This window comes from Anguilla anguilla, chromosome 8 (genome assembly GCF_013347855.1).
Source record: "Anguilla anguilla isolate fAngAng1 chromosome 8, fAngAng1.pri, whole genome shotgun sequence".
In the NCBI taxonomy this organism is placed as follows: domain Eukaryota; kingdom Metazoa; phylum Chordata; class Actinopteri; order Anguilliformes; family Anguillidae; genus Anguilla; species Anguilla anguilla.
Window position 1 is genome coordinate 29,845,120 of NC_049208.1, and position 13,711 is coordinate 29,858,830.

The 13,711-nt window shown below is 53.4% G+C and overlaps 1 protein-coding gene across 4 annotated transcripts in view; it reads left to right on the forward strand.

The window, feature by feature from the left end:
* LOC118233778 (dolichyl-diphosphooligosaccharide--protein glycosyltransferase subunit STT3B) overlaps nt 1–13,711 on the forward strand; it is a 71,599-nt gene that overhangs the window by 23,139 nt on the left and 34,749 nt on the right. For all 4 annotated transcript variants that reach the window (XM_035429714.1, XM_035429713.1, XM_035429711.1 and 1 more), the window contains exon 2: nt 12,072–12,180. In XM_035429714.1, the coding sequence (XP_035285605.1) occupies nt 12,072–12,180 (109 nt within the window). The remainder of the gene's footprint in view (nt 1–12,071; nt 12,181–13,711) is intronic.

The window sequence follows — 13,711 nt, forward strand, 5'->3', positions numbered from 1 at the left end:
TCTCGGACCAGACGGCCATTACCGGAGCCTTTCTCCGCGCTTGGAGTCGCCCTTCGTTACTTCCGCTCGGTGGAACATGTAGCCCGGGCGGCGATTGGCTGGAGAATAGTGATTAAGGAGCGGACTTCCCGGGCTGGAGAATAGTGATTAAGGAGCGGGCCTGATTTGAAGACGGTGTAATTAGAGCCCGGGCCGGTCGCTCGGCTGTAAATTCCGGGGCTCTGATCTCTGAGCGCGGTCACCCCTGTGCCCCCCCCCCCCGTGACCGCCTCCGTCCCGCCGCGTGAGTGAGGGTTTCGATCCATCGCGCAGGGAAAGCAGACCCCAAACAGACCCGCGTGCGCATCGGCGCTGATTTACGGCCTTCTCCCCGGTCTGTGTTGCTGTTTACGCGCCCGGGCCCGTCCACGCCGCGGGAGCCCGCTCAGGCCTAGCGCCGGCGCCTCGGGATCGGCCCGGGGATCGCCGGGCGGTGGAAGCGGTGCGCTGTGGGTAAGCGTGAGAGCCTTGCTGAGCGCGCGGCCGAGCCTGGACGGGGGTGGTGCTGGGTCCCCCTGGACGCTACAGCCGGTGTTGACTGGGCCCCGGCCCGAGCCATCTGTCTGGCTCTGTGCCGAGCCCTCCATTTTCCATTTTTATAGGTTCTACGCTGCGGCCTGACTGTGGGTTTGAACCCAAGGCTGACGGGGCACAATGCATATTGAGCGATAGACCGTTGGTGATGCATGTTCACAAGCCTTTCAGCAGGTGAATATAACTGAGGCCTGCGGTCTTGTGGATGAGGCGAAACGAGCAGGGAAAGATTTCACAAACCATTTCTGTAGGTTTCTGCACCATCTACGGAAGGTTCTGCACGGGCTTATCTTCAGGAATGAAGTCATCATCCTTTACAAAATATGTCAAATCTGGCCATGTTGCAAATCTGGGGGAATGGTTGCTTCGCAGCCTGTTCTTGGGTTTATCGTCTTTTTTGCATTTGTTCCATGTTGCTGACTCAGCTGCGGAGCACTTCTGCTCTTTAGTGTAAGCTGAAGTCATTTGGTGAAAAAAAGATGGGAAATCAAGTGTGTCTGGAAGGTTCTATTCAGAGAGTAGAATGTGTCTGCCGTCAGATGCCAGAGATGTATATTTTTCAGATAAAGGCAGTAGCTTAGAAAGCTGAATAGGCCCGTTTTTTTACTGAACTGCATGAATACCTTATCACTAAAGATGCTTTTCGTGTCTGTACCAGTAGCCGTAGCACTGATGGCTCTCCACAGTCTACTCAGTGTTGCACCATTAAAGCTTGTCTTTTGGCTAGAGACCTAGCTCTGAGCTATCTGAACTATCCACAGCACTTCTTTTTAAGTCCGCTCAGTGGTGGGATTCAGACTCCCGAATCCACTTGTGCTTAACTGTTTTACTGAAGCAAATTATTGAAGAAGAGTATTGAAGAATCTGCACTGGGGTCTAGAACCCTTTTGGGTCGTTACCCATTTCTGCTCCCTGGCTGAGAGCATGAGGGCACCCAGGAACAGCTCAACCCCCCCCCCCCCCCCCCCCCCCCCCCCCCCATCCCACCCTGCCCCGCCACCCCCCCCCCCCTTCCCCCGTCATCCCGCTGGAAGGCAGAGGTTCCGTTCCGCTTGTTTGAGCCTTTCCCAAAGTCAGCTCTTCACAGTCCAGTGGCTGCCCAAGGCATACAGAGGAAATCAGCATATGAGACTGGGCCAGAAGGACTTCATGCATGGAATTCATGATTTTTTTTCCTGTTAAAACAACACTTATTGACCTTTCAGTGTGTGCATTGTGATAATTTTTTTTTATTTCACAAGAATGTATGTCGGTTAGGGAAATAATGCTGAACTTTTTTTAACTGAGAAAATGATAGTCCTTATACCGCTTTATAGGTTAGTTTTGTTAGTGTGCATAAAAACTTGGATAAGGAACCAAATTCCTTCAGATCTAGTGTTTTCATACCTCTTCTAGGCAAGGGAAGTTATTCCTTTTCACTTCAGATTCAGATAACCTCATTGTTCATCACATGACATGATAGAAATTTGCCTTTGGTAAGAGTTCATAAAAACACACGCGACGCTGGCTTACAAAAAGGCAAGCTATTGATCAAAGGTAAAAACACATCACCACGTGGAAAGCAACTGAGACCGTTAAAGCAGGCGCAGAAAGATGCAAAAAAGTGCCGACTGGGACGTTCTGCGTGAATTTGGAGATTTGGAGATTTTCCGATTTTCCTTGAACTTTCTAAAAAGAAACTTCCTATGGAGAAGGGATGTTTGACATGCAGCTATTTAAAAGCTGTGTCACAAATACTTCTAATGAAAATAGCAATTTAAGTGCCCGTTTTGGGCATTTTTGTGTGTTTAACACATGCAATTCTTTGAGACGTTTTTGTATAGTCATTTACTAATTATTTCTTTTATATTAATATTTCGAAAGCACTAGTTTGATTTTTCTCATCATTTGATATGTTGTTCTATAAACTATTGTAAGCACGGAAAAATTTTGAGAGGGATCTCTGGTACTTTTTGTGCTACATTTTATGTGTGGGGGGAAGTTAAGCGTATTCTAATCATCTTAGTTAAATGTAATCCATCCTATTAAGCCAATTAAATGAACACTGATTAGTATTAAAGGAAACACCTGAGGAAAAGTTCTGGAGGTTTTAGCAATGCAAGTGTGTTTGGAGTCTTCAGCCGGCTATACAGTGACTAGACCTTCACACCGAAACTGCTCTGTGACTGTGGAAAGCAGAATCTAACTGGTGTGCTGTTCATGTATTTCACATCGGCAGAATGGGAGGATGGACAGGCTTTTCTGGAAGATCGATTCAGTGCTGCCAAGACAATCACAGGCCCTCAGAAAGCTGCATGTATTCGTGCCAGTGTCAAACGCCAAGCTGCCGGTGAACTGTTTACTCCGAGAGCAAGGAAATCCCATTGCGTCTGCATCGCCTCTGTAGATCTGGGCAGGCCAGCGCTTCAGGGGAAACATCAGGGGAGTCCTCACTGCTGAGTATGATGGCAAGTGGGGGCTTGGCTCTGTCCTAGAGGTTGACTGTGAAGAGAAAGTGAGCTTTCTCTATCCAGCTGGACCATCATATCCAAGAAAGGATGACCTGACCTCCCTGTGATATCTCAGGGAAGAGACCTGAAGAGAAAGTGCGCTTTCTCTATCCAGCTGGACCATCATATCCAAGAAAGGATGACCTGACCTCCCTGTGATATCTCAGGGAAGGGACCTGAAGAGAAAGTGAGCTTTCTCTATCCAGCTGGACCATCATATCCAAGAAAGGATGACCTGACCTCCCTGTGATATCTCAGGACCAGGTTTTTGACAGACCCTTTAACAACGACAGGAAGAGCGTACCCTTTTTCAGAAGATATGAAGAAAGCCTCAGCTGCCTCGCTTAATCGGAAAACCTAAAATGGACCCCTGGTTGCCTGCCTGATACCCCTTAGGAAAAACATGCAGCAAAACAAGATAAAATGGGAGAAATCTCCTTTTCACTTTGTTATTTGTGAATGAATCATATTATTTTCTGTTTTCTGTTAAAACATATTTTGTTGTTTGTATTATCTGATGCACTCCCCACCTTCATAAAATGACCTGTACCTTGGAAAGAACAACATATCAAAAGATAAGAAAAATTAAAAAATGGTACTTTTGAATTCAATTCGACTAAGTTTATTTCTTATTTAAAATGTTGGTCGCCCCCGTATCTGCCGCTCTGCATAGGTTTTGAGTTTCCCCTCAGAGTCCGGGGCAAAGCCTGATTTGTGGGCGCATTAAATGACCCTGTGATGTACAACTGGGTCGTTCTAAGCAGCCAGTTGATGAAGGCAATGGTGAGCTGCTTTTTTGGAATTTCATGAAATAGTAATGAGCTGTTTATATCTACCCTGTGGTTAAGCTGTCCGAGTGATTTAAGAGAGAAGTTTTAGTTTTGTTAATCAACTAAATTATTTAGCCGGACTATCAGTTGGTTGGAGAACAAAACCATAATCGGAGGCAGTTAGCATGAAGTCACCCAGGGGTGTCGTACTTTTAATAACCCAAAGCGCTGGTGGTGAAACTGCCTTCATCTCTCGTGTGCTGCAGGACCACTTTATCCGCCATCGCAGTACTTAAGATGTTAAGAACTTTGAAACGATAGCATTAAGACATCCGAAAAGATTATTTTTGCATCCAGTGTGGTTTCTACTGGCCGTAATGCGCTGTGCTGTGGAGCTGTGGAGGACCAGGGGCAGAGGACCAGGCCTCCTGGGGACGGAAAGTTCCGGGGCCGAAGGATGATTCCTGCTCTCAGCCAGTCAGCAGCTAGGGCCTTCCACAGGCTCGCAGGGGTCCACACCTTATATGGCCAAGCCCCGCCCCTGCAGGTGTGGACAGGGCAAATTGAAGGAACCACCCGGGCTAGTGAGCCAAGCAGCCAAACGTTGCTGTTAGGGCAGATGTTCTGCACCGTTTCCTCCGTGCCTGCTCTGCTGCAGTGTTGTGAGAACGTCGCGACATTTTGCAGGACTGCAGCACACCCGCAGTAGCTGTTCTGCTGTAGCCCTGTCCGCCATCGGAGGGGGGGGCAGTGGAGGACGTTGGCCCCCCAGCCTCAGCCGGCTGTCCCACGCGAATGAGAACCAGCCCGACACGCCCCGCACTGCAGCAAGCGGGCCGCTCGGAGCCCCGCCGGGCCACAAAATGTCCAGACCCGACAAATGGATTTTTTCATTAAGAAAACACCTGGAAAAAAACTGAATGTCTCCACCGAGTGTGAAATTGAGTTTTATTTGAGCACCTCTTGAAAGTTGGGAGCGTGCGTGTGAGCCGAGAGTGTTCCGTTCGCTGTGGCCAGCCTAATGGACTGGACCGGAATGGTAATTTTCCCTCTGCTCTGCTCTTTACCAGGGGTTACATTTGCCCTTGGTTCCTCGTACAAAGGAGGCTTTTGGATGATAATGTGGAAATGTATTATGAAGTCACCACATCACTTTCTGGCTTTGTGCTCCATGCAAAGCGTCAGGCTCCACTCCTTATAGCCTTTTAAATCCTGCAGGAGTTTATCTGCAGACGGGCAGAGAGGGACAGATGTAATTGAGCTTCTGCCTGTTCCAGCTTTCTGCACTGTTGGAGGCTTAGTGCTAAAGCCATGTCCTGCCACCTAGACCTTTGTTCTCTCTGTTTCGTGATTATAAACTATTACTGTGCAAGATTTGATAGTTTTTTTTTTTGGCCACACTTTATGTAGGCTAGCTAGTTGATATTCTTATCTTTGCTGAATCATGTAGGCTACGTATATCTACACTACAAGTATTACATCTTCCTGAATTAGTCACATACATCTGTGCAGGGAATTTGGCCAGAACATTGACCCTAAATTTACATTGTTTGTTTGAGATGCTTTGGCAGTTAATTTTCCCAGAAAGCATTGTGTTTGCTTTTTGGTGATCTGTAGACATGTTCTGACATGCCTACAAAGGCGTTATTCATGCTTTATGCCTTGTAACGTGTCTGAAATATTGAGACAAAAATATGTCTTGCAAAGTGCCTACAACTGAAATGTTTTGTTGTTTGGTGCAGTACGGTGTTGGTGTGTCTGCCTGGATCATAGGAAACTGAGGGAGTTGTGAACCCAATGTTGGGAAAGTGTAAGCCTGAACTGAACACTGAACTGGCATTATAGCGGGACCTATTACGGATGAAGTGGTGTGGCTTGTCGCAAGGAACAAGGAGAAGTTAAATTCGTATTTTTTAATGAGTAGCTGACAGAATGGGCTGGTGGTTGTGCAGTATCGACCAGTACATTTTTCTTAGTCATCTGGTCATAGTTGGAAATGTAAAAATAAATGTTTAAATGGAAGATTTTCTGTTTGCTTTTTGAATAATAGCCTATAGTTTTTTCCAGTTGTTCTGAATGCTCCATGTCTTATGAGTGAATCATGACTTCGGTATAGCCGACTTAAATTGTAAAATATGTTTGTACTGAGGGTCTTCCCTAGATATCACATGCAAATTAAATGAACTGCTAGGCCAGAGTAGGGTACGCTACAATTAATGGCAACTAGACTACATTTATGGATTTATTTGAGAAATCCAGAAATAGTTATTCACTTGAATTTAAATTTTGTGTCACAATGGTAAAGCCTTTTGACATTTTAATTTCTAGTTGTTTGTCATCATTGATTTTTCCTTCCGTGATTTTTTTTTTGTGCATCCATCTTTCGGATTTCTTTAAAATATAAAAAAGGAAGAACAGAGAACACTGTAATACAGTCTCTGCTCCATCATTCCCCTGATTTTTTAATAGTCTAGTCTTGCATTTTGAGCACGAACCTTTTTTTACTTGCATTATTAAGGCCATTTCTGTAGTAACCTGAATGCAGGCTTATTAAAGATTTTATGAAACACGGCAAAGAGGCAGGGCGGGCAAACCCAGTCGGATGCCAAAGCACCGTTCAAAAAGGCAGCTTCCTTCTCATCCAGGATTCCTGCAGTATGAACTGAAAATATCATTTCACGGCTTTAAAAACGGGGAGGCATTTGAAGGCTGCAGTCATTGCCTGTATGCAACAAGACCGGAGACAATCAATCAACGTGATTGATTGCGCCTCGCTAGGATGTAAGTTATGACTTATTAAAAAGTACAGAGTTGAAAGCAAAAGTTGATACCGCAGTTCTGTGCTTCATCAGTGTTGTTTCACAGCTGATCGGATAATTACGGCCCGAGCTCTGTTCATCGGCTGCCCAGAGACGGCCTCGCTGGGTAAGCCTTCAGCCAGCCCTAGGAAAACTTGTGTGCGCATGCCTGGGTCAGTGTCTTTGTGTCTGTCTGTCTGGTGTGTGTGTGTGCGTGTGTGCGTGTGCCCGTGTGTGTGTGTGTGTGTGTGCGCGTGTGTCTGTGTCTATCTAGTATGTGTGTACGCGTGTGCGCGTGTGTGCGTGCGTGTGCGTGCGTGTGTCTGTGTCTATCTAGTGTGTGTGTGCGTGTGTGCGTGTGTGCGTGTGTGCGTGTGTGCGTGTGTGTGTGTGTGCGTGTGTGCGTGTGTGTGCGTGTGTGCGTGTGCGTGTGTCTGTGTCTATCTAGTGTGTGTGTGCGTGTGTGCGTGCGTGCGTGCGCACAGCGAGTCAGACATCCACCGGAGTTGCGTGTGAAATCTTTAGCAGTCTCTGCATCAGAGGCTGGTCCCGTCACCTCCTCTCAGACATGGCTGCCATCGCAGAAGCCCCCTCAGGACCCGCTCACTGCGCGACCCCCCCAACAGCCCCTCCCCGACAGTCGCCCACGCGCCATCTCATCCCCCCCCCCCCATCCCAGGGGCCGGCGGGCGCTTCTCCACCTTTTAAACGACATTCCCCCCCCCCCCCCCCCCCCTCGGCTCAGCGTCTGAAGCGGGTGGGGGTGTCCGGGTCGGCCGCCCGGGGCGATGGGCGAGCTGCTTCCCTCTCTGAGCCCAATTAAAAGCACAGGAGTCACGGGCCGCTTGCGGTGAACACTAGCACTCAGAGAGGTGTGTTCACTACAGCTTCCAACTCAGAGGAGGATGGGAGAACCCAGCTGAAGCGTACCTGGAGCTGTCCCCAGTAAAGCGTTTCTGCAGATGCCAGGGTATTATAATTCCAACAAGTATTCAGACTTAATTATATTCCGGCTTTAATTCACTCGGGCGCTTTGCCTAATAAATATTGTAATCAGCGGTGATCCAAGGTGATGCCTTTCCTTTGGCTGTTTTTATTCAAATGCGCTAGTGCTAAAGATGGTTGGGGTCTGAAGAGGGGCCATGCCAGTGTCAGTTCTCTGCTGACAGATGCATGATGGGATGTCACCAAGGCTGCACAACCGCGACTGAGCAGCAGAGGCCTTAAACAGAGCTCAGCTCAGTGGAACACAGTCAGCAGAGCACCTACTCCGGACCCTCAACTCACGAGCTCTAATCTCCTGTGTGTTGTTTGGAAAGGCCAGACAAAAAAAAAACAATTAAGCCCAAATCTTTCTGGAACATACTGTTAATGAGCTATTAGCAGCCCAGCAAAGAAGGCTCAGGAGCTCCCCTATCCCCCCAACACTCTCCATCCTCATTTCGCTCTATAATAAGGACAAACCCAACTTCACCGTTGGACAGCATCACATAATGGGCTGGTGAGTTCAGAGCAAATGAGCGAGAGAGAGAGAGAGAGAGAAGTTCTAATCTTTTCTGGTTTTGATGGGGAGGCTGGCCGCCCAGTATCGGGACTGCAAGCTCCAGTGGAGTCCTGGGGCACGGGTGGGGGGGGGGATCTCTCTCTCATAACACGGGCATGTTCAGAGCCCTCTGAATAAGGATCGCTTAGGAGGAGCAGTGACTTGTAACCCGGAGCGAACACTGGAGCACTTGGAGGGAAAAACACATTCTCACAAGCGGCTGGTTCGCTGACCCCATGTGTCCGAGCGGCACCCTGGCCTTCGAGCCGAAACACGCGCCAAGTGAGGGGGTTCCTGGAGACCCCCGCCCCTCCGTAGCAAACGCGGGGTCGGCTGGGTTTGCATCAGCATTCCCCTCCAGCCCGCCGTGTTGACTCACACAGCGAGCTCAGCCGGGCGTGACACGTCGCCCTGACTCCCAGACAGCGCGAGCGGCCAGGACAGAGCCCTTTGTTGACGGGGATGCGGGCAGAGGTGTCGGGAACAATGGCTCTGAAGATTGGAGTGTGAGGGAAGAAGAAAGAGGGGGGGGATGCAGATAAAGCCGCGCTCACGGGCCGCAGCTCAGCCCGTCAAAAGGCTCGTGTCGCCGCGCCGCCGACCTCCACGGCAACCGCCGTGGCTCGCGTGGTTCGTCTTCGTCGTTCGTCTTCGTCAGCCCATCTGAACATTCGCGGGGATGCGTCCTCTCGCTTGCGCTTCAGATGCGTCTAATTAAAGTGACTTTTCCGGTTTGGAAGCCGGGTCCGTTCATGATAATGAGTCTGTCCCCGGTTTTCTGTTTTTGTGCATGATCCGTCTGTCTCCTCTCTGGCGGAGGATCACTGAGGCTTTCCCCCTGCGGGCGTGGTGCGTAGTTTTCTCACACGCCGCCTTGCGTTTCCTCCGCTGTGGAAATGGGAGAGCGCGCGTATCAGTCACAGTCAGGGGCTCACGCTGCGCCTAATTGGGCCCATCCATCCCAGTCCTGCCCCCCCTCCCCCCCCCGGAGTGCGCTGGGCCAGATGGCGGCTGCTCTCTCCTGTTTGAGCTGCGACCCTGGCTGCTGGAGATGTGTGACCCCGGTGCGTGACGCTAACGCGCGCTCAGTCGCGCCGCGGCGGCCAATCCCAGCGTGGGGGAACGCAGAGGCACCGTGAGCGCGGAGGCACGGAGAGCAGTTAGCGCTCGATTGCTCTCCGCTGGAGACGCGTCCTCATTTCCCCGCGCGTGGTCATGCCAGTACGCCGGGTCCTTTTCTTTCTAACTGGGTGTTATTTTCCCCCTCTTTAACGGGATCGCTCGGCGGGCGGCGCTGACGGGCCTGGAGCGCTGCGGAGTCCGACCGCAGCCCCTCGCCAGTCGCCGTCTCTGGAGGAGTCTTAAAGCTGAAGCGGCTTGAAGCTTAAAGCTGAAGCGGCTTGAAGCTGAAAGCTGAAGCGGCTTGAAGCTTAAAGCTGAAGCGGGAGAGGGTGCGCGTTCGATGCGGCATTGGAAAAGAGCAGACTGGAGGCTTCGTGAGAGAGGCTCTCCCCCAGCCTGCGTCCGGACTGCAGGGATGCATTAAGAAGCATTGGCGTGTTCGGCGGGACTGCGTTGTGTGCCCCGCAGAAAGGCGATCGCAGAGAGAGCCGGGGAGGGGGGTGGGGGGGGGGAACGCTTCGTTCTGGTGTACGCGAGACCGGTCGCAAAGTATCCCTCCCAAATGCGTGCGGCGATAGGGCAGCTTCAGTGCTTTCAGCGCTCGGCTTCACCCCCCCCCCCTCAAATCCCCCCCCATCAGCCTCTGCAGTATGGAAGGAGACGGTGGCCTGGTCGTAGGGTGGAGTTTGGTGAAAACGGGCCTGTACGGACACAGAGCTCACACACACTGGGCTGCCTCACCCCCCCTCCGTCTGCTTTCCACCTCACCGCCCAGAACCCCGGAGAACAGCAGCTCCGCGCCGGTGACTGCTCATCTCCACTCTTCTGATGTGGAAATGTTCCGTGACTGTGTTCGGTTCTGCGGCTCTGTCGGCGCAGAAGAAAGGCCTCCCTGCAGAGATCTCCGTCCCCCCCCGGGTCTGATGCATAAGCGCCGGGGTGTTTGGTACGGGGCGGCCGTCCCGCCGTGCCGCACCCGCAGTGAGGACGGTTCCGATCCGTCCCGGTCACGGTGGCGAGCGGTGAGCGGGCGCGCCGGCCTCCCCGCTTTGGAACCGCGACTCCGCGGGTAAATATTTGCGGGGCCCAGCGCGCGGCCTCAGTGGCGATGCGGTTGAGGGTCCCGGGAGAAGGCCGGCGTTCCGGCGGACGCGCCCTGCTTTAAATTTAGCGAGCTCCAGACCCGCGGCGTGCAGGCATTGGCCGAGGACGTGCTCTGACAGACCCACGACGCGCTGGTATTGGCCGAGGACGTGCTCTGACAGACCCGCGGCTCGCTGGTATTGGCCGAGGACGTGCTCTGACAGACCCGCGGCGCGCAGGCATTGGCCGAGGACGTGCTCTGACAGACCCGCGGCGCGCAGGCATTGGCCGAGGACGTGCTCGGACAGACCCGCGGCGCGCTGGTATTGGCCGAGGACGTGCTCTGACAGACCCACGGCGCGCTGGTATTGGCCGAGGACGTGCTCTGACAGACCCGCGGTGCGCAGGCATTGGCTGAGGACGTGCTCTGACTGCGGAAGGAGCCGGGCCGTTCGGCTGGGCCAGCGCCGCCGGCGTGTTTGCTTTCGCTCGGTCCCATAGCGTCGCCTCCTGGTGGGTGAAGGGCTCGTGTGATTGGTTGAATGGGTCGTGCTTGCTGTCTCTATGCGTTCTGATTGGTTCATGAAGTGGCGCAGTCGCATTCAGTTAAAGTAGCCGTGTCTGGATGTGGCTTTGATGGGGGTGGGGGAGGGCGTGTCCTTTTTTGTTCAGGGACTGATCCTCATGCTGCTTTGATGCCATTAAAAGCCCTTTTCTCAGTCCATGCCTCAAGAACTGCGCGCGCGTGTGTGTGTGTGTGTGTGTGTGTGCATGCGCATGCCTTCCACCTGTAGTTTTTGTAGACATTCAGAGTTCACAATGGGCTTGGTGGTTTGAGACAGAAAACCGTCAGAGACAAAACTACTGCTCTCTGACAGAGCTGCAGTGTCTCTCTGGTTAGGGTAGGGGGGTGTAGTATTTCTCTGGCTGGTGCAGGGGGTGTTACTCTGCTGGGATTGCTGGTTTCAGCTACTCTCATTTCCTTCTAGAGACAGCCTCCCCTTCAGGCGGCTGGTTGTCAGGGCAAAATCTGACCTTGGTGACTTCAGAATGGCCAGTAGGCAAATGTAGGCAAAACTGATTTTCTCACTTTCAGAGAAAGACCACTGACCGCACAAACTGATTTCTTTGACCGCAAAGGTTCACCCACAGGCTTCCCTGATATACAGCTCTGAGTGAGATGGGTCTGATATACAGCACTGAGTGATATTGGAAGATAACATTTCAGGTTCATGTTTCCGGTTGATTTTTGTATTTACTATGAATTTCTTAGTTTTGGCTCGTGAGGTTCTGTTTGCGTGAGTTTTTAAACATTTGGTTTTGTGGCATTACCCTCCTGTATTACCAGGTAATAAGAAACGAATCACTTTGATTCTTCTGTTTGATGACTTGTCATTGTTTCTTTAACCTGGGCAGACCATTGAATTATCCTGTTGGAATTTAGGCAGCAGGACCGTTGAAGAGCCGAGCAGCAGAGCAGACAGACAGAGCCCTCTGGATATTTACCCTCAGTCGGATGTTAAATTATGCTCAGCGTCACACTGATTATTTAGGAATATGACAGCAATTAGGACCAGTCTGGTCTGTAAATAGGCTTTCGCTTGTTTGCCTGTTTTTCACGCCCTCGTTTGCTTGCTCCTTGGCCCTCGCCGTTCGCCCTCGCACTGACGCCGTCCTCCTCCCTGTCCCGCAGGTTCAACTACCGGTCGACTCATCACCTCACCACAAACGGCTTCTACGAGTTCCTCAACTGGTTCGACGAGCGAGCGTGGTACCCCCTGGGGCGCATCGTGGGAGGAACCGTGAGTAGCGTCCGTCCTGCTCCGAGGGGGGGTGGGGGAGGGGGGAGGGGAGGGGAGGGGGCGGGGGGGGAGTGTTTCGGCGGGGCGCGGCTCCCGCCCCGGGCGCTTTTGGGTCAGCGTCCTCTCCCCGGTGATGGAGCGCTCCCCGGGCCGCTCCCGGCCTTGGCTGGGGCCGGCCGGCCGTTAATTTGGCAGATTTACGGGCCGGGCTTGTTTACCGACGGGGCCCGCGGCGGTGGAGCGGGTGCCGCCATCAGCGTGAGTTACTCCCGCCCGATTTATTCCCCGTCTTGTTTTCCGGGCCCGTGGACCCCTGCCCCCACCTCCCTCCCCCTCCCCCCTCCCCCCTCCCCCCCCCCCCCCCAGTACAGACGGGCAGCTCCGCTCCTGTCCGAGTGAGAGCGGCCAGGCTGTGCTGTAATTACCGCCACGGGTGTTCAGGCCGCCGCCGCCGCGTCAGCAGCGCCAGGGTTCTACCGTCCCCAAAACGAGTTCCTGCGCACCTCCCTCACCGCCCTCAGTCAGAGGAGCAGCTGCAGCCGCACTCCTCCCACTTTACCGCATTTACAAACCGCAGGGGAGAGAGAGAGAGAGGGGGAGAGAGAGAGAGGGAGAGAGAGAGAGAGAGAGAGAGAGAGAGAGAGGGGGGGAGAGAGAGAGAGAGAGTGGGAGAGGGAGAGGGAGGGAGGGAGGGAGGGAGGGAGAGAGGGAGAGAGGGAGAGAGGGAGAGAGGGAGAGAGAGAGAGAGAGAGAGAGAGAGAGAGAGAGAGAGAGAGAGAGAGAGAGAGAGAGAGAGAGAGAGAGAGAGAGAGAGAGAGAGAGAGGGCGAGTGGGGGAGAGAGAGAGAGGGAGAGAGAGAGAGAGAGAGCGATGCTCACCCTTTACTGAGAAGGCGCCGTAGGCACCGCCCCCATTCCTCCCGCCTCTCACGGGAGAAAGGGGGGGAGATCGTATCACGGCGGATGGATCAATGCGTCGGACGCTCCGCTCGATGGGCTCGGTCTCCAGCTGTGCAGCCGAAGCGCGTCCGTGGGGAGCCCGAGCGCTCGTACCCGCCCCCGCCCCCGCGGCGCTCGTACCCGCCCCCGCCCCCGCGGCGCTCGTACCCGCCCCCGCCCCCGCGGCGCTCGTACCCGCCCCCGCCCCCGCCCCCGCGCGCTCGTACCCGCCCCCGCGGCGCTCGTCCCCGCCCCGCCCCCGCCCCCGCAGCGCTGGAGCCCGTGGCCCCCGGTTCCCGGGCTGTGCCGCTGAGCCCCGGCGCTGCGGGGACGCTCTCATTAACCCGTGTAAGACTCCATTAACATGATTCAGGGCGCAGTTTAGAGCTGGCAGCAGATGCACGCAAGGCTGGGGCTGCCATAAAAAGCACATTCAGGGGCTGAGGAAGCGCTCCCCAGCGGCTCGGGCTGGGGCAGCGGCTCATGGAGGCGGCTCGTAGGCTCGCTGGCGCACGCTCAGGCCTGGGCTGGGACTGCAGCGAGCTCCGTTACCGCCAGTCGCTGTCCAGTCAGGCTTCGGTCACGGCTTACTC